Here is a 20,926-nt window from a genome sequence, read left to right on the forward strand (position 1 = left end):
GTATGCATACATCATATGGCCATACCTCACGACTCAGAATATGAGGGCTCTGCCAGATAGACTTGTTATTGTCCACCATTCTGTTTATAAGTAAGAAACAAACAGCCTTTGCTGTATAATATGGAAGCATTGAGTTTCTGACTTGATAGACCACAGTATTCTGACTGCAGCATCCCTCACCAAGAACAGGTCACTGTATATCTATGTATAGAATTATGCATCTAGTAATGAAGTCAATGTGATCTGTGTGACTGCAGCAATGTCCCCCTAGTGGTGGTGACAGTGCCTGACACCCTCCGAACATGAGCCCCAGAGCTGTGTATAGCAGTACACTATTATGTTCTATATCACAACAGCTTTGGTTTCATTTTACTAACTGTATCACTAATAAAAGAGCAGATCAGTGTGTATTTGTCACACATCATAAAAGTCACATCCATAAGGGAAAACTATGTTATGAAATCTAAAGGGACACTAGTCCTTATAGTCAGTAGATTGAGGGCTCACAAACATTTCTCTACTGAATGAATGGAGATTTAGCACCCTAAGAATGGGAACATTCAAAGGTTTCCAAGGTTTTCTGATCAAGCCATGTCATTGATGTCCTTTAATCTATTCCATGATGCAATACTTACATCAAATATAATAATTCACAGGGTACGTCTTTTGTTAGGGCTAAGAAATAGTTAACGTCTCTTTTCACTAAGCCTCTTTCAATATTAATGTATTTTTATTATATTTTTTTCTTGCAGGGAAGAGGTAACTGTAAGTATTTTTGTCTGGTTCTCTTTGATCTTCAATATGACTTGAAGCCATAGATTTGCCTTTATTCCAGCTCTCCAAGTACTCTTCTAAAGAAGCAAGAATAGGGAATCACTCGTCTTTTAGAAGTCTTTATTTTTACCAGTCTACAATGGTATATGTGAACTATATGCAATATGCAACTACTTTCCCCTCCACCATGTTACCATTGTAGGTTAATACTTGTTATGTTCTGCAATACGGTACAGAACACTTTCCATATACAAGAGGCCTTCCCTTGCAACTGTCACTGATATGCCGGTAAACAGGTGACCACTGCTTCACCATCTGACTTGGGACTAAATTGGGGAGCAAAGGGTATGCTTCTCCCAGGTTGGCAATAAGGAGCTGATTTTCGTGGCAGAAAGATTGCACTATAATATAGAAAATGTGTGTTCACTATGTCCCTAACCAGCCTACAACATCATATAGGCTTATATATACGTTTAAGAAGGAAATTGGTGGAGGTACATTCCCTTCAATCTTTCATGATGATGATAATAATAATATATTTATTTATATAGCGCCAACATATTCCGCAGCGCTGTACAATTTGTAGGGTTCAAGTAGAGACAAAAAAGACACAATACAAAGAAATAATCAATTCACAAAATGGGACTGAGGGCCCTGCTCGCAAGAGCTTACAATCTATGAGATTGTTATGGCAGTGGTACGTACTAAAAGATGTCAATGCACATTTCACCTATTATACATACTAATAATACAAAAAAAAAATATTCTTATACCCCCTAAAATTTAATTCATAGAAACAGAAGCTGACATATATATACCCTAAAACTGGTACATAGAAAATACAAATTGCAAAAGTAAAAATAATGTCTTTTTTAAAACAATGTATTAATTCCAAATTGAAACACTTTTTGTGGTCTCAAAGGCCAAAAATTAAGTCCAGAATGTGTTCATTTATCAGATGTAATATAAGATGTATTCAGGACTATGCATGATGCAATGTCCCTACAGAATTATCTATTTTTCATTATAATCATTATTTTTTTATGTTGATTTAGCTTTTTTGCCTCAATAAATGTAATAACATCTGAAAGAGCTGACAATTGTCACATTTGTGAATAACCGCATGTCAACATCCAGTAACTGCTATTCCAGGCTGTTATACCCTCTAATAAGATCTTTAGCACAGAAAAAAATGTATTTCTATTTTTGGTAACTCATTTCACGAAAAGTGGAAAAGGAAAATTTAATTTTACATCAGATCCAAGCTGACATTTCACTGGTTCAGCAAGATGTATAATAACTAGAGATGAGCGAACACTAAAATGTTCGAGGTTCGAAATTCGATTCGAACAGCCGCTCACTGTTCGAGTGTTCGAATGGGTTTCGAACCCCATTATAGTCTATGGGGAACATAAACTCGTTAAGGGGGAAACCCAAATTCGTGTCTGGAGGGTCACCAAGTCCACTATGACACCCCAGGAAATGATACCAACACCCTGGAATGACACTGGGACAGCAGGGGAAGCATGTCTGGGGGCATAAAAGTCACTTTATTTCATGGAAATCCCTGTCAGTTTGCGATTTTCGCAAGCTAACTTTTCCCCATAGAAATGCATTGGCCAGTGCTGATTGGCCAGAGTACGGAACTCGACCAATCAGCGCTGGCTCTGCTGGAGGAGGCGGAGTCTAAGATAGCTCCACACCAGTCTCCATTCAGGTCCGACCTTAGACTCCGCCTCCTCCGGCAGAGCCAGCGCTGATTGGCCGAAGGCTGGCCAATGCATTCCTATGCGAATGCAGACTTAGCAGTGCTGAGTCAGTTTTGCTCAACTACACATCTGATGCACACTCGGCACTGCTACATCAGATGTAGCAATCTGATGTAGCAGAGCCGAGGGTGCACTAGAACCCCTGTGCAAACTCAGTTCACGCTAATAGAATGCATTGGCCAGCGCTGATTGGCCAATGCATTCTATTAGCCCGATGAAGTAGAGCTGAATGTGTGTGCTAAGCACACACATTCAGCACTGCTTCATCAAGCCAATACAATGCATTAGCCAGTGCTGATTGGCCAGAGTACGGAATTCGGCCAATCAGCGCTGGCCAATGCATTCTATTAGCCCGATGAAGTAGAGCTGAATGTGTGTGCTAAGCACACACATTCAGCACTGCTTCATCAAGCCAATACAATGCATTAGCCAGTGCTGATTGGCCAGAGTACGGAATTCGGCCAATCAGCGCTGGCCAATGCATTCTATTAGCCCGATGAAGTAGAGCTGAATGTGTGTGCTAAGCACACACATTCAGCACTGCTTCATCAAGCCAATACAATGCATTAGCCAGTGCTGATTGGCCAGAGTACGGAATTCGGCCAATCAGCGCTGGCTCTGCTGGAGGAGGCGGAGTCTAAGGTCGCTCCACACCAGTCTCCATTCAGGTCCGACCTTAGACTCCGCCTCCTCCGGCAGAGCCAGCGCTGATTGGCCGAAGGCTGGCCAATGCATTCCTATGCGAATGCAGACTTAGCAGTGCTGAGTCAGTTTTGCTCAACTACACATCTGATGCACACTCGGCACTGCTACATCAGATGTAGCAATCTGATGTAGCAGAGCCGAGGGTGCACTAGAACCCCTGTGCAAACTCAGTTCACGCTAATAGAATGCATTGGCCAGCGCTGATTGGCCAATGCATTCTATTAGCCCGATGAAGTAGAGCTGAATGTGTGTGCTAAGCACACACATTCAGCACTGCTTCATCAAGCCAATACAATGCATTAGCCAGTGCTGATTGGCCAGAGTACGGAATTCGGCCAATCAGCGCTGGCCAATGCATTCTATTAGCCCGATGAAGTAGAGCTGAATGTGTGTGCTAAGCACACACATTCAGCACTGCTTCATCAAGCCAATACAATGCATTAGCCAGTGCTGATTGGCCAGAGTACGGAATTCGGCCAATCAGCGCTGGCCAATGCATTCTATTAGCCCGATGAAGTAGAGCTGAATGTGTGTGCTAAGCACACACATTCAGCTCTACTTCATCGGGCTAATAGAATGCATTGGCCAGCGCTGATTGGCCAGAGTACGGAACTCGACCAATCAGCGCTGGCTCTGCTGGAGGAGGCGGAGTCTAAGGTCGGACCTGAATGGAGACTGGTGTGGAGCGATCTTAGACTCCGCCTCCTCCAGCAGAGCCAGCGCTGATTGGCCGAATTCCGTACTCTGGCCAATCAGCACTGGCTAATGCATTGTATTGGCGTGATGAAGCAGTGCTGAATGTGTGTGCTTAGCACACACATTCAGCTCTACTTCATCGGGCTAATAGAATGCATTGGCCAGCGCTGATTGGCCGAATTCCGTACTCTGGCCAATCAGTGCTGGCCAATGCATTCTATTAGCTTGATGAAGCAGAGTGTGCACAAGGGTTCAAGCGCACCCTCGGCTCTGATGTAGGAGAGCCGAGGGTGCACTTGAACCCTTGTGCACCCTCAGCTCTGCTACATCAGAGCCGAGGGTGCGCTTGAACCCTTGTGCACACTCTGCTTCATCAAGCTAATAGAATGCATTGGCCAGCGCTGATTGGCCAATGTATTCTATTAGCCTGATGAAGTAGAGCTGAATGTGTGTGCTAAGCACACACATTCAGCTCTACTTCATCGGGCTAATAGAATGCATTGGCCAGCGCTGATTGGCCAGAGTACGGAACTCGACCAATCAGCGCTGGCTCTGCTGGAGGAGGCGGAGTCTAAGATCGCTCCACACCAGTCTCCATTCAGGTCCGACCTTAGACTCCGCCTCCTCCAGCAGAGCCAGCGCTGATTGGCCGAATTCCGTACTCTGGCCAATCAGCACTGGCTAATGCATTGTATTGGCTTGATGAAGCAGTGCTGAATGTGTGTGCTTAGCACACACATTCAGCTCTACTTCATCGGGCTAATAGAATGCATTGGCCAATCAGCGCTGGCCAATGCATTCTATTAGCGTGAACTGAGTTTGCACAGGGGTTCTAGTGCACCCTCGGCTCTGCTACATCAGATTGCTACATCTGATGTAGCAGTGCCGAGTGTGCATCAGATGTGTAGTTGAGCAAAACTGACTCAGCACTGCTAAGTATGCATTCGCATAGGAATGCATTGGCCAGCCTTCGGCCAATCAGCGCTGGCTCTGCCGGAGGAGGCGGAGTCTAAGGTCGGACCTGAATGGAGACTGGTGTGGAGCGACCTTAGACTCCGCCTCCTCCAGCAGAGCCAGCGCTGATTGGCCGAATTCCGTACTCTGGCCAATCAGCACTGGCTAATGCATTGTATTGGCTTGATGAAGCAGTGCTGAATGTGTGTGCTTAGCACACACATTCAGCTCTACTTCATCGGGCTAATAGAATGCATTGGCCAATCAGCGCTGGCCAATGCATTCTATTAGCGTGAACTGAGTTTGCACAGGGGTTCTAGTGCACCCTCGGCTCTGCTACATCAGATTGCTACATCTGATGTAGCAGTGCCGAGTGTGCATCAGATGTGTAGTTGAGCAAAACTGACTCAGCACTGCTAAGTCTCTGCATTCGCATAGGAATGCATTGGCCAGCCTTCGGCCAATCAGCGCTGGCTCTGCCGGAGGAGGCGGAGTCTAAGGTCGGACCTGAATGGAGACTGGTGTGGAGCGATCTTAGACTCCGCCTCCTCCAGCAGAGCCAGCGCTGATTGGTCGAGTTCCGTACTCTGGCCAATCAGCGCTGGCCAATGCATTCTATTAGCCCGATGAAGTAGAGCTGAATGTGTGTGCTTAGCACACACATTCAGCTCTACTTCATCAGGCTAATAGAATACATTGGCCAATCAGCGCTGGCCAATGCATTCTATTAGCTTGATGAAGCAGAATGTGCACAAGGGTTCAAGCGCACCCTCGGCTCTGATGTAGCAGAGCTGAGGGTGCACAAGGGTTCAAGTGCACCCTCGGCTCTCCTACATCAGAGCCGAGGGTGCGCTTGAACCCTTGTGCAGCCTCGGCTCTGCTACATCAGAGCCGAGGGTGCGCTTGAACCCTTGTGCACACTCTGCTTCATCAAGCTAATAGAATGCATTGGCCAGCACTGATTGGCCAGAGTACGGAATTCGGCCAATCAGCGCTGGCCAATGCATCCCTATGGGAAAAAGTTTATCTCACAAAAATCACAATTACACACCCGATAGAGCCCCAAAAAGTTATTTTTAATAACATTCCCCCCTAAATAAAGGTTATCCCTAGCTATCCCTGCCTGTACAGCTATCCCTGTCTCATAGTCACAAAGTTCACATTCTCATATGACCCGGATTTGAAATCCACTATTCGTCTAAAATGGAGGTCACCTGATTTCGGCAGCCAATGACTTTTTCCAATTTTTTTCAATGCCCCCAGTGTCGTAGTTCCTGTCCCACCTCCCCTGCGCTGTTATTGGTGCAAAAAAGGCGCCAGGGAAGGTGGGAGGGGAATCGAATTTTGGCGCACTTTACCACGTGGTGTTCGATTCGATTCGAACATGGCGAACACCCTGATATCCGATCGAACATGTGTTCGATAGAACACTGTTCGCTCATCTCTAATAATAACATATAGAGGTTTCTTCTCGTATGAGTCACAGAAGAGATGGCTCAGTGATGACGCATTTAGATGTTTCATCTAGGCACCAATCAGCCATAACATTAAAACCACTGGCAATGACTTGAGTAACATTGACTATCTCCTGACAATGACCTCTGTCAAGAGGTTCGACATACTACGTAGCGAGTAAACATTGTTGTTCAGTTTGATGTGTTGGCAGCAAATGCAATAGGCAAGGGCCCAGTTTAGGGTTTTAGGCCGGGGCCCCATGTGGTGTAAAAGCGGCGGTTTTTCAAGCAACTCTCCTGGGCCTCTGCTTATTATTCTCTGGGGTCTGAAGAGATGCAGTAAACCAAGTACAGGTTGCAACATATCAAGTACAGGTGCATATATTACAGATGTAGTAAACCAAGTACAGGTTGCAGCATATGAAGTACAGGTGCAATAAACCAAGTAAAGGTGTAGGTGGAGGAGGTGTCCCTCCCCACTCACACTGTACAGCGCGATAGGCGCTGCTGTGGAGAAGGACGTTCTTGACAGACTGTCAGGAATGCCCTTCTGACTGTAAAGAGCTACGGTACCGGGACCGAACACTCTTTACCCGGGGCACAGATCGGGAAAGCCGACAGTGCGCTGAATTCAGCGCATTGTTGGCTTTCCAGCAGTATATAGAACTGCCTGTACCCCGGACCACGAAAGGTCCTCTTTAAAAAGACCACCTACTTATCCAGACCAAATTTTCTGTTACAAATTTTTAGTTTCCCCATGTACTATGCATACCAGCTATCAGCTATGAGAAACCACCTCTTTAGATCTTACCATTTTTAATGCAATTTTGGGTGGTCAGCTAAAAGAGGTCTCACCATGTCTCTCAAACAGTATGAAGAAGAAGAATATGTTGAGGAAGAAGAGGAAGTTGTGGAGGAGGAGGAAGAACCTGTACCAGAGCCACCAAAACCTGCACCTCCTCCTCCTGTAGCCCCACCACCACTCCGAAGAAAGTCATCTGCAAACTATCGCTCCTATGCCACTGAACCACAGGTCAAGGTAAAAAAGGATGGAAGGTATTAAGTGTCCATTTTATGGTGTATTTATCTTGTACGACAGTTCAGTTAAATATTTTTGGTTAAGTAAAAAGCTAATAATGATATGAGGTGAATATTAACCTACTCTCCTATACAGGCTTTATAATAAAAAAAAAAATTGTATATTTTACTGTTCTCTTCAATCATCAAATCCCTTATGCCACAAAAGTCTCAAGTGGCATTTTTGTACCAACATATCAACTTTTCTAAATGTGAGCGGGACTTCTGTCTGTACCACATCCGTACTCGCATACAGTGGGGCAAAAAAGTATTTAGTCAGTCACCAATAGTGCAAGTTCCACCACTTAAAAAGATGAGAGGCGTCTGTAATTTACATCATAGGTAGACCTCAACTATGAGAGACAAAATGAGAAAACAAATCCAGAAAATCACATTGTCTGATTTTGTAAAAATTTATTTGCAAATTATGGTGGAAAATAAGTATTTGGTCAGTAACAAAATTTCATCTCAATACTTTGTTATATATCCTTTGTTGGCAATGACAGAGGTCAAACGTTTTCTGTACGTCTTCACAAGGTTGGCACACACTGTTGTTGGTATGTTGGCCCATTCCTCCATGCAGATCTCCTCTAGAGCAGTGATGTTTTGGGGCTGTCGCTTGGCAACACGGACTTTCAACTCCCTCCAAAGGTTTTCTATAGGGTTGAGATCTGGAGACTGGCTAGGCCACTCCAGGACCTTGAAATGCTTCTTACAAAGCCACTCCTTTGTTGCCCTGGCGGTGTGCTTTGGATCATTGTCATGTTGAAAGACCCAGCCACGTTTCATCTTCAATGCTCTTGCTGATGGAAGGAGGTTTGCACTCAAAATCTCACGATACATGGCCCCATTCATTCTTTCATGTACCCGGATCAGTCGTCCTGGCCCCTTTGCAGAGAAACAGCCCCAAAGATGATGTTTCCACCCCCATGCTTTACAGTAGGTATGGTGTTTGATGGATGCAACTCAGTATTCTTTTTCCTCCAAACACGTAAAGTGGTGTTTCTACCAAACAGTTCCAGTTTGGTTTCATCAGACCATAGGACATTCTCCCAATACTCTTCTGGATCATCCAAATGCTCTCTAGCAAACTTCAGACGGGCCCGGACATGTACTGGCTTAAGCAGTGGGACACGTCTGGCACTGCAGGATCTGAGTCCCTGGCGGCGTAGTGTGTTACTGATGGTAGGCTTTGTTACATTGGTCCCAGCTCTCTGCAGTTCATTCACTAGGTCCCCCCGCGTTGTTCTAGGATTTTTGCTCACCGTTCCTGTGATCATTTTGACCCCACGCGGTGAGATTTTACGTGGAGCCCCAGATCGAGGGAGATTATCAGTGGTCTTGTACATCTTCCATTTTCTAATTATTGCTCCCACAGTTGATTTCTTCAATCCAAGCTGGTTGCCTATTGCAGATTCAGTCTTCCCAGCCTGGTGCAGGGCTACAATTTAGTTTCTGGTGTCCCTTGACAGCTCTTTGGTCTTCACCATAGTGGAGTTTGGAGTCTGACTGTTTGAGGGTGTGCACAGGTGTCTTTTTATACTGATAGCAAGTTTAAACAGGTGCCATTACTACAGGTAATGAGTGGAGGAAAGAGGAGACTCTTAAAGAAGTTACAGGTCTGTGAGAGCCAGAAATCTTGATTGCTTGTAGGTGACCAAATACTTATTTTCCACCATAATTTGCAAATAAATTCTTAAAAAATCAGACAATGTGATTTTCTGGATTTGTTTTCTCATTTTGTCTCTCATAGTTGAGGTCTACCTATGATGTAAATTACAGACGCCTCTCATCTTTTTAAGTGGTGGAACTTGCACTATTGGTGACTGACTAAATACTTTTTTGCCCCACTGTACATGTTGGCATAAATTGTGGTGGAATCTACAACAGCATTGGGGTGGAAACAACTAATCCACAATGAGACGCATCCTCACAATGAATTAACCGTTCCAAGTGACATCAAAACCAGTGTATATACAGTCTTGATGGTCTTTTATGTTGTATTTTCTCTTAGTAATAGTTGGGTGCATAACTTGTACCTCTTATTATGTAAAGCAACAATCTTAACAATAGTATTGAGTAAATGAAGTAATATCAATATCTTTTTTTTGTAGCGAAAGCCGAAAATTTCTGCTTCTCGGAAACTGCAGCTTAAGGTACTAAATAAAATGTGTAATGAATATGTATACCGGGTTTTTAACCAGACTATTTACTTATGTTTAATATTGTGGTATTTGACCTTAAAGACTTTGAGTGCTACATGGGATCACCAGTGATTTTTAATGTGGAGCCGCCAATAACTTTTAATATACCTGCTTGCCTATATATCACCTATATCACCATATAGATCAATGTCTGGTTTTCCTAAAATTTAGCATTATAATCTGGGAATATAGCCAAGCTGGAACCCATCCAGAGGTAGCTATTGCCCCTCACCAGTGTGAAGAAGGGGAATGACTGGCCAGGGGGAGAAGTCATAAGTGTGGGTCAGACACGATACTATCTCTTATTACGGCAACATCACTTTATGGCATACAGGGACTTCTTAGATCATGCATACCCTGCTAAGAATTCTGGGAAAAGAATATGTAAAATAGTCCTACTTGGTAGAAAGGAAGACTGTATTCTACTTTTGGAAGGTAGCTCCCTATAGATCAATACCTGGTATTCTATAACCTAGTGGCATAATCTGGGAAAATAGCCAAGTCATAATATCTCCTCCAAAGAGAAGTAACCAAGCCAGCAATATTATTGATGTAGCCATGGTGTAAAGGAGCATTAAACTTAAAAGAGGACTTTTCATGTCCTCGAGTACATGTGGTTTTATATATCGCTAGAAAGCTTTCTCGTTCTGCGCCCTCGGCCTGGAGATATTGGTGCCGTTAATTTCAGTTAGTTAGTACTCATCCATAGGCTTGAACTGGGGGTTGTTCCTCACAGCTTAGCATCATGGTTGTGCAGTAAGAAACGCCCCCTCTGACAGTACAGGACTATGGACGAGTACTGTGGGCGAGTGGGGGAAAGGGGGTCCTCACAGCCCAGCTAGACTGTCAGGAACGCCCTCTTGACAGTGTGCAGAGATCAGTGCTAAACTAACAGCACCAATATCTCCAGCCCCGAGGCTATAATAGGAAAGCTGACAGGTCCTCTTTAAGAGTTAATTCAATGGGTTATGAGGTTAGTGAGACATCCATATATTTGGAGAGATCAGACCTGGAGAAATATAAGCACTACCTGTCTACAATTCTGTTAATAAACCAATGGCTTCTTGGACCTCTATGTGTTAGTAATCTCATTATTGTGAATTATTTTAGAGTCTAATGCTACAGATTGCTAAGAGTGAGATGGAACATGAAGAAGAAGTGAGGGCTCAGGAGAAAGTGAGGTACTTGTCTGAACACTGCAAGCCCCTACAATTCTCTGGACTGTCTCTTTCTGAGCTGCAGGTAAAATATAGAGATTTACATTGCAGGTGTTAGCAAGCGAATAGTTAAAAAATGGCAGACAGGTTATTACAGGTTATGGACTCTAGATTATAAAGACACGTTGATCCAGGGCTTTTATACTGACTGCCAGATTGGAGCCTCATGGGGTTTTTTGCCTTCCCCTGGATCAACACTGTAGGGATTGTAGGGTTATAGGTTGGACTTGATGGACTGATGTCTTCATCCAACCTCATCTACTATGTAACTATGTAACATGGTTATTGTCTGAAATACACTCAATGTGTAAATATGTTATTATTGTGTGACTAGACTTGTATAAATCATTTATAGACGTCGTGAAAAAAATGGATGAACTTCGATGGCCTTTTTTTTTGACCCAGCCAACCCTTTTTTTAACATCAGTGAGACCGAGTACCCAAAAAAACAAATGCTAAAAAATATAAACTGGTACTGGATCTGTGAGATTGCAAAAAACAGACAAAAATAGGACATTGTCAGTTGAAAAAAATCAATATGTGTTTGTACCCATTGACTCTCACTGTTCCATTGTCGTATGCTTTGGGCCTAAGAATCATGGTCATCTTCTCACCATCAATGGACATAGGGGGCATCGTACCAGGTGTGTAACTCTATGTAATCTGGACAAAGGAGTTCTTTTTTTTTTTTTGTTTTACATAAAGCCAGTTATAAAGCTGTTGTGTTGAGGGTGAAATGAGTAACTTCATAGTTATTTGTGGACGCAATTTATGAAGTCAGAAAATCAGAATATATTAAAGGGAGAAAAGCTGAGCTCTATGATATACAAATTCATATGATTTAAAGCGGGATTGAATACATCCTGACTGGACTCCGAGGTGAGACAGTGAGAGTCCGTCTTATTCTACACTATACAGCCAGCTGTCAATCATCCTGTGTGGGCGGAGTAATCCAGGCTCTCGCTGTCTCCCCTAAGAGGGTCCCACACTCAGAACTCCCCTCTATGAGCCAGTCCAGAAGGTCGCAGAAAATGACTTGTCAGAGTTTTCCGAAGCTAGACAAGTAGTATTTGGATGATCACGGACTCGCTTTCAGGTGTATGTGATGACATAGGTTGCTGCGTCCATTACCAGACAAAGGCCCTGTCTCTGTTTATTCCTTTGTAACATTTTTCTAAGTAAATGTTTTCTTTGGATATCAACCCAACTTAAGGTCATATAAATGGCGGACATCTTTGCAATAAAAGTTTCTTATATTTGCAGGATCTGTGCAGAGAGCTCCATGCCAAGATTGATGTTGTGGATGAGGAAAGATATGATATGGAAGCAAAAGTAAAAAAAAACGTTAATGAGGTATGTGCTCCCCTTTAACTCTACAGGGGTATGTTCACATCTGCATTCCGACTTTCATTGCTCTATTCTTGTTATAGCAGCAGAACAATAGAAATAACTACATTTTTATGGCTCATTTTCTAATTTTGATTGCAATAAATTTTTAACTATATCTATTTACACCTATAGAACATGAATTGCATTAACTCTATACCCTATAGGTCTTCACAGGTCCCTTCAGGTCACACAGTTTTCTCCTTGCCATGATGAAATGTTGTAGGTACCAAAATGAACCACTAGGTGGACCTCAGAGTCAGTATATGAGGAGTTCTCAGTATAAAATACAGTACAGTTCAATGTAATAACATGTAACCTAATACTGTTTCCTCGCTATGACATCAGATACATATAGAAACATCTAGATTCCAGGTCTAAAAAATTCCAAACCCATATTGTTAAATGCACGTTAGTGTGTGACTTGTCCTGGCTGGGCACTGTATGGCAATTCACCAATGGTGTAAAGCAGTGGTCCCCAACCTTTTTTCCACCAGGATCAGTTTCAGCAAAACAATTTTTCTATGGCCCGGTGGGGGCGGGGAAGAGATAGATGACAGACTGTTATGAAGATGGCTACTGATGACGAATATCACTCCTAATGCTGCTATTAACTTCACTACAACCTCACTACAGCTACATTACACGTCACAGGGACAAGTGACGTGTAATGTAGTTGCCCAAAGTTTGGTAGGCGAGTTTGGGGTGGAGCCAAGACCCGCTGCATGTCCTGCATAGTACTAGAATCCCGGACATACAGCGGGTCCCGGCTCAACCCCGCACTTTGCTCACCTTATCCCGATGAACAACAACCAAGCATCAGTGTTGGCTCAACCCCGGGCACTCGCTGGCTCCACAGCAGCTGCTGACTCCTCGCCGCCAGTACGCGGACCGATGCAACATGCCCCGTGGCCCGGTACTGGTCTGCGGACTGGCTGTTGGGGACCCCTGGTGTAAAGTCTTCTGGGTTTGGTACAAACTTTGATTGACTCATATTGAAAACAAGTGGACTTTACTGTGAATGGAAAAGCATTAACATCCTCATAAAAATATACGGTAACTCTGTGTGAACATGGACTCAGAACCAGTGAAATACTTATTACAGAGGCAGAGCATTCAGCGTCTGTGTGAGATAAAACTGCTACTACACTGAACCCCCAGACCCATCTGTGCAGATTTCAGTTTGCAAACTAGGGATTTGGTAGCTGCACATTATGGTGCACACGTTCCCCTGCCTCCTTCAGGATGAGCAGCACATTGTAGACCTGCACCAGTGTCACCTACTGCTAAGTCTAAGGGACAAAGAAAGTGACTTTTACTGGATTTCCCCTTTTTAGGATATAGGAAGTGCCGCTCTTATCTTCTTCACATTGCCCCACTTGTCTTTCTGAACACTCTGAAGCCACATCCTGATGCCTGACTATGGCTTCTGTTTTATTAGACACAAATAGCTGTCTCATCTAGCAGCACCGTTAACCCTTTCCTTACTGTTAGTAGCTATTCTGGTATTAAGGTACCTTGGAAATCATCCCAAAAATATAAATCTTGAGGTTTTTAAGTCAAATCAGTTATGTCTGATCCTGGTTGCCTGAGATTTAATATTGATAGCCTCTCCGTAGGATATTTTACTTACATTGTTATACACAAGGGGGAGCTGCTGACCCTGGCCAGCCATGGCTGAGCAGGAATAGTCCCTATCATCAGGAAATCATTCGATCATTGGTTACTAGGCCCCACCAGTAACCATTGTTACTGTACTTTTGGAAGTGCTGACTGGTTACTAGAGGACCCAGGGAACGAGCCGAGAAAGTCCTTCTCAGTACTTAAAGGAGTTTTCCAAAGTTATAATATCAACGAGCTACCCTTATCAGATGGGTGGGTGTCAATCCCCAGGTACTCCGACTGGTTTGCTGACTGTAGGGATTGCAGCTCCAGCTGTAAGTGGTTGTGCCTTGTATGTCTTCTAAGTATCATTCACTTGAATGGAAGCTGCAGTGAACAACAATACCAGACACAGCTTTCATAAAATGCTAAAATGGCTAGAGAGTCTCTATTAATGACCTATCCTTTGGATAGATTATTAATATAAAATCTGTGGTGGTCCGACAATGAGGCCCCCACAATTCAGCTGTTCCGAGAGCGTAGCTCCCAATATGTACACATGAATGGGTGCCACATTGTCTAAGAACATTTGAGTTGTGGGGATCTCATTTGTTGGACCACTGCAGATTTGATATTGATGGCCTATATCATGGATAGACTATCAATAGTAGAAACTGAATAGCCCCTTTTTAAAGTGGTTAGCTGGAGTGCCATGGCCCCTTCAGTTAGCTGATTGGCAGGGATGCCAGGAATCAGACCCCCACTGATCTGATATTGATGACTTATCATGAGGTTAGATTATATCAGTACTATACACCTAGGAAATCCCTTGAGGCCACTGTCTATATATTATTCTTTTCTTTGCCTTGATAAATTACATTTTTTGCAATACACATGTCAGATGGCATGGGGCTAGTCATTTTCTCAGTATACTATCTTCAACAGTCCAAGACCAACAGTTTCCTATGGAATATGTTCAGAATTATTTTGCAAATTATGTCTAATTTAGTTTTCTTTTGCAAAAGGGAATCAATATCACAACAATATCCAAAGAGCATTTTAACTATATAATCACTTAAAGTGAGCTTTTGCTGATATATGGCAAGCGAGAGGCATGAATATATATTGGCCTAAATGGGTCTTTCTCACCAAGACAAATCTTGTCCACATACTCTATCAGAGTACATGAATGCAAAAGGAGGGTCTGCTTTCCAGAATAGAGAACAATTGCAAAGAGCTTTTCTCACTTTTGTAAAAAAAAAATGGCTTGTCCATGTGCTACATGGTGGACTATTTGGAAAGTTAACAGGATACTTCTGTTAGCACTTGGATATTTAGATATTCTGATATTTTCTATTCTTATTTTAGTATATATCCATCTCTATCCTATTTTAGGATTGTGCTGGTTTAACACCGGATTGTCTTTTTTGATTTTATAGATTGAGAACTTGAATCAAAAGATCTTTGACCTACGTGGAAAGTTCAAACGCCCAACGCTGAGAAGAGTGCGCCTGTCAGCGGATGCCATGATGCGAGCGCTCCTGGGTACTAAGCACAAAGCCGCCATGGACCTAAGAGCTAATCTCAAGCAAGTCAAGCAACTGAAAAAAGATGATGCAGAAAAAGTAAGTACCGTATATACTTGAGTATAAGCCGAGGCCCCTAATTTTACCACAAAAACTGGGAAAAACTTAATGACTCGAGTATAAGCCGAGGGGGGGAAATGCAGCAGCTACTGGAAAATTTAAAAAATTTAAATGGCCGCAGTTTTTGGGTGCAGTAGTTGCTGGGTGCTGGGGAAGGGGAGGGGGTGTTTTGGTGTCTGTCTGCCCCTTCCCTGAGCTTGAGGACTGGGTTTTTTCCCCCCACTTGGAATTCAGCCTGGCTGAATATAGCGTATTTGCAGTGCTCCTATTAACCCCTTCCCTACGGAATAGGATCACTACAAATACCTTATATTCAGTAGACCGGGCACTTTCAGACACAGGGATACCTAATGTATATATGTGTCACAGTAATTTTCTACTTTGAGGGCAGGTTCACACCAGCGCCCGATCTCCATTATGCAGATTTCTGTTTCCTGCCCGAGAAACTGGGCAGGAGACGGAAACCAGCAGGCAGTTTTCAAACCCATTCATGGGTTTGAAAAGTGTCCGCTGGTGAGCGTCTTCTGCTCTCCGCAGCGAAACTGGGTTTGCTTGTTTTTTTAACCAGAAACAAAGTTGGACTTTGTGTCCGGTAAAAAAAAAAAGGTTTTGCCATGGAGAGCAGAAGACGCTCACCGGCAGACACTGAATGTCGGCTTCCGTTTTCTGCCGACAGAAAACGGAAACCTGCATAAATGAAATCAGGTGCTGTGAACCTGTGAATTTACATAAGTCCCTGCATTTCCATTTACCAGAGATTAAAGGGGTTGGCCAATTTATTATGAGTAATTTTCCAAATGTTCCGAGAACTGATAGATATTTGGCAAAGTTTACAGGGATTTTCCAGGATCCTTGAATTGAAGTGCAGGGGATCAGGTGACCTGAGCTCCTACACTTCCAGTCTGAGCAATGGATTGAAGAGGGAACGCACCGCACAAACCGAGAAGCAGGGGTGGTTGGCTATCATTTCTTTTGTAATTGTACTCCACCCAGGGTGGGTGCAGGTTTGTGTGGGCCCTTGAGCGACAGAGCCTCAGCGGGCCCCATTTGGAACAACTCATGCACACCGCAGCAAAAAACAACCAAAATTGGTTGTTTTTTGCTGAGGCAAATTTACTGAGGTGAACTGTCCAATAATATGAGATGCACAGGTCTCCCTATAGGGTTGAAAGGAAAGTGGGGGCAACTATGGGCAGGAGCAGGGATCAGTAATAAACAGGGTCCATTACCTGCTAGGGTTAATCCAGCAGGTAATGGCCCATTTAAAAAAAATAAAAAGTCAGCGACTGGTAGCCTAGGGGGCCACCGCAGGAGATTGAGGCCCCAGGTTTGCCCTGGGCTTTTGCCGGACCTGACCCCGCCTTTTGTTCGTTTTTTAATTATCCAAAACAACCCTTTTTACATTATATTAATAATACGCCGGAGGGTGGTGTTTTGTCACAGAACACAACAAAATTCATTGAAATCCAATAAAAATGTTGAGTTAGTGGTTTGTGTGTGTAATATTAGACTTTCCGTATATAGTTCTGGAAGGCTCACAGTAAGCAGCGCCACCCATTTCTTTAGGTCAATCTGCTCCACCATTTATACAATGCTCCAGTCATATGGCTGCTGGTGGTGGAGCAGGTGACCAGACCTGTCTATCAAGAAACTCCATAGAATATCATTGCACATGGCAAGAGTATATAACACATGTGCAATGCTGCACACAGGGTTATCTGATGATGGATAGGTGATGAATAGGAAACTATCTATCATCTATCTATCTATCTATCTATCTATCTATCTATCTATCTATCTGTAAGTGGCTTATTCTTCATTTATCAATGCATAAAGTTTATACAAATGATTTGGCACTTCAGTAAGTAGATACACAATAGATGCGTTTTATATTTAAAGTCAAATATACGTGATGAGCAGTTTAGGCCAGGCAATATTATTCCCTAAAATATATATGGGAAATCTGCACAGTTTGGAGACACATAGCACTGAACTTAATTGCAAAAATAAATAAATAAAAAATTTAAAATATATATATATATATATATATATATATATATATATATATATATAAATTAAATAAATATAAATATGCATTTATATTCATAAATATTAATACATTATAATAAGACTATGTAAATGTACTATCTTTTATCTTCTGTGGCTTACATGTATTTACATAAACTACAAGCTAGTGTATTCATTTCTGTGTATGATCTGTCAGAGCAGCTCTCTGACAGGTTAGACTACAACCTCTCCCTGCTCTTCTCATGAACTTGCATCTGATATCAACACACTGCATGATCATTGCTTAGCAGCTCATAGCAGGGTGCGGGGGAAGATTTATCCACAGCAGCCTATAGCCAGGTCACAGCACAATGTAGAGGACATATTGTCCCCAGTGGTCCTCAGCCAGGTCACAACACAGTGTAGAGGATATATCGTCCACGGCAGTCCTCAGCCAGGTCACAGCACAGTGTAGAGGATAGATTGTCTACAGCGGTCCTCGGCAAGGTCACGGCACGAAAGGTAAGATTGTCCACAGCAGCCTACAGCCAGGTTAAAGCACAGTGTATCTTATAGAACAAAGTGGGAGAAGATGGTCCTCAGCAGCTGACATCCATGTCATAGTATAGTGTAGTGATAAAATTGTATATAGAAGCTCATAGGAGAGGGAAGGTCACAATGAGATCCACATTTAATAGCTATGTAAGAGTCTGTGAGTCTGCAGAGAAAGAGAAGAAGGGGAGAGATGAGCTGAACATATGCTGGTTCATGAGAAATCAAAACATATGATAACATCTAACCAATAAAAGGGAACACCCAGAGCCAGAAGTTTATAGAAGAGATTACAACTCAAATCTGAGGGTTTCTGAAGACATAAGAAAAACCCCTCAATGCAAGAATAACTCATAAAAGTACAGATTTTCTGTTGTACCACTTGAACTAAAGAAATGGTTTTATCGATTTTTCACTAAAATGAGGTGGCCATAGCCTTAGATTTTTGGCCCAGTAATATTCTGTAATTGTAATCACAATGTCTTCAATGCCTGCCATTTAGGATATACGTGAAGTAGGAGACTGGAGGAAGAACGTGGATGCTCTCAGTGGAATGGAGGGCAGGAAGAAGAAATTTGAGACATCTGGAGCAGTGCAGAGTTAAGAAGGTATCACTGATGTAGTACATGTTTATTTATCCTTTTTATGGGTAACACAATGGGGGAGATTTATTATGCCTTGCAGGCCAGCTTTCTGGTGTACAAGCCATGAAAAACTCAGAAAGTCGGGTTTAAGCACAAAAAAATTGCAACTTTTTCCTATTTTATGTCACTATGATCACTTTTCTGAAAGGTGGTATAGTGTCGGGTGGTCACAGGCTCTATGAGATGTATGATCATTTTATGCCAGTTACTGCCAAGATATTGCTGTTTTTGTAAATATACATAAGAGCTCTTACTGAGAGTGTTACTACTTACCTCTTTAGAGCAATGGCTACACCCTCGTTGCTCCAGAGAGCTTATTTGCGTGTTGACAAAACAGCGATATCTCAGCGGTGGAGGCATCATGGGAAAACATGGTTTGATTCCGGTGACACTATCCTATCGATCTGCGGGTTGGGTTGATATGTTGGTTTCTGAAGACTGAATACCTTTAACTGGAAAATCCATTTTGTGACATTCTCTATATTCATTGTGTACACCAATCATATCTTTAAAGAATTATTTTCTATTTTGCAGCAGTTTTCATTACTCTTATACTTTGATTCTTGTTTCTTTTAGGTCACAACAAGTAACACATATGAAGTTACACTGGAAACTGTCTCACCAGCTAAAATCCCTTTTTCCTTTATGTCTATTTATCATTTTAGGATCTGTGCATGTGATGACGTTGCATCCATATGTTGTCTATTCTTTATATTACTCATTACAAATAAAATTTCCAAAATTCAGTGTGTTTCAATAATTTTGGTATATGAGGCTGTAGTTGCTGAATTACCAGGCGTATGCCTGATTACTGAGCTGTCACATGACTTTAGACTGTATATATGGCATGACCATGAACTCATTTTTAGGGTCCATTCACACAGAGGAATTTGGTGCGGAATCTGCGTCAGAATCAGCGTGGAAAAAAAAGAGTTCTATGGGTTCTGCTAGCTTTTTTTTCCAAAAAAAAAGAAAAAAAAATCTTCCTTCAGGCGGATTCCATCTGCAAAAACCAACGCAGTCAATGAGTTGCATAAAATCCATGTTGCAGAATTGGGCGCAGAATTTGGTGCGGAATTTAGCAAATCTCACCAAAAAAGCACCAAAAAGCGCATCTTGCCAAAAAACCGCCAGGTATTTTTTAAGTGCGGAAAAATACCACGCCAAATTCAGCACCAAATTCCTCCGTGTGAATGGACCCTTATACACTGAAATTAAGTAGAATGAATGACAGAAAGCAGAAATCTAGAAAACCAACAGACATCAATCCACAGAGTACATTGGTTATTGTAGAACCTTTTATTATACAAACAATAATATTTCTCTCTTTGTATTGGTCTGAATCTTGTCAACCCCTTTAAACTCTTTAGGGGTCTTCACCAATTACAGGTTTTGTTTTTATCCGAGTGCGCTGTTCACTTAAAAGGTGTTATCTACCTTGTTGTCACATAAAATGATGACATTGGTGACTCTCCTCAAAGTGTCTACTAATACAAGTACATTGCATTACTTAGTAATGTATCCAAACCCCTTCATTGCTGGGTACATAAATAAAACACCCTTAAAACGAATGTGGTAGTTAAATCTAAAACCGCTTTCCATAAGTCCTATTAGAGAATGAATATGGCTCTGTATTACAGTGCCATCAATGGGTTAATGGTATTCTGAATTTCTCCCACATCATCACCATTTTCAACTATATCTGCATCCTTTAGGCATGAGTAACACAGCTGAAGAGAGACGGAAAGAGTCCCCTATGATACACCCACTCCTTTTCAGGTCTTGTTACAGGTTTTCAAAAAAAAGGGACAGAAATAGTCTCATAAGCAGGTCTGTGTAGGTCCTTAGGTCCTTAAGAACAAGGTGGAGAGTGTGCATTGTTGGAGCTGCTGTGTGTCTGGGGGTCTCGGGGGTGTTTTTTTGTGGTCTCGTCTTAAAGTCTTTATTTAGAGGGTCTGCTGTTTTGTATTCGGAGAGTTCTGTAAGTAAGGGGACTTGTCTGGTCGTCTGTGTTTGGGAAGATCTTGTCTGGGGTTCTTATGAGGTTATGGTCTGAGAATCTGTAGGTGTTCAGGAGGTCTAGTCTCGCTCTGCATTTTCTTAGATCTGATCTGGGGTCTGTATTTATTCTAGGGTAGACATTGACTCAGTGTGTTTGAGGTGGAACCTACTTATAAAACCCTTTCATTGGGTGAACAGATATGTTAAAATGTCCCCACTACAGTAGGGCAAATGATCA

The 20,926-nt window shown here is 42.6% G+C and overlaps 1 protein-coding gene across 1 annotated transcript in view; it reads left to right on the forward strand.

The window, feature by feature from the left end:
* TNNI3 (troponin I3, cardiac type) overlaps positions 1-19,313 on the forward strand; it is a 40,333-nt gene extending 21,020 nt beyond the window's left edge. Inside the window, exons 3-10 of the mRNA XM_075278061.1 lie at positions 171-195; positions 7,224-7,391; positions 9,544-9,585; positions 10,744-10,875; positions 12,114-12,203; positions 15,278-15,463; positions 18,546-18,651; positions 19,264-19,313. Coding sequence (XP_075134162.1) covers positions 171-195; positions 7,224-7,391; positions 9,544-9,585; positions 10,744-10,875; positions 12,114-12,203; positions 15,278-15,463; positions 18,546-18,647 — 745 coding nt within the window. The 3' untranslated portion in view covers positions 18,648-18,651; positions 19,264-19,313. The remainder of the gene's footprint in view (positions 1-170; positions 196-7,223; positions 7,392-9,543; positions 9,586-10,743; positions 10,876-12,113; positions 12,204-15,277; positions 15,464-18,545; positions 18,652-19,263) is intronic.
* The last annotated feature ends 1,613 nt before the right edge of the window (positions 19,314-20,926 follow it).

The sequence above is a fragment of the Leptodactylus fuscus genome, chromosome 6 (assembly GCF_031893055.1).
Source record: "Leptodactylus fuscus isolate aLepFus1 chromosome 6, aLepFus1.hap2, whole genome shotgun sequence".
Classification (NCBI taxonomy): domain Eukaryota; kingdom Metazoa; phylum Chordata; class Amphibia; order Anura; family Leptodactylidae; genus Leptodactylus; species Leptodactylus fuscus.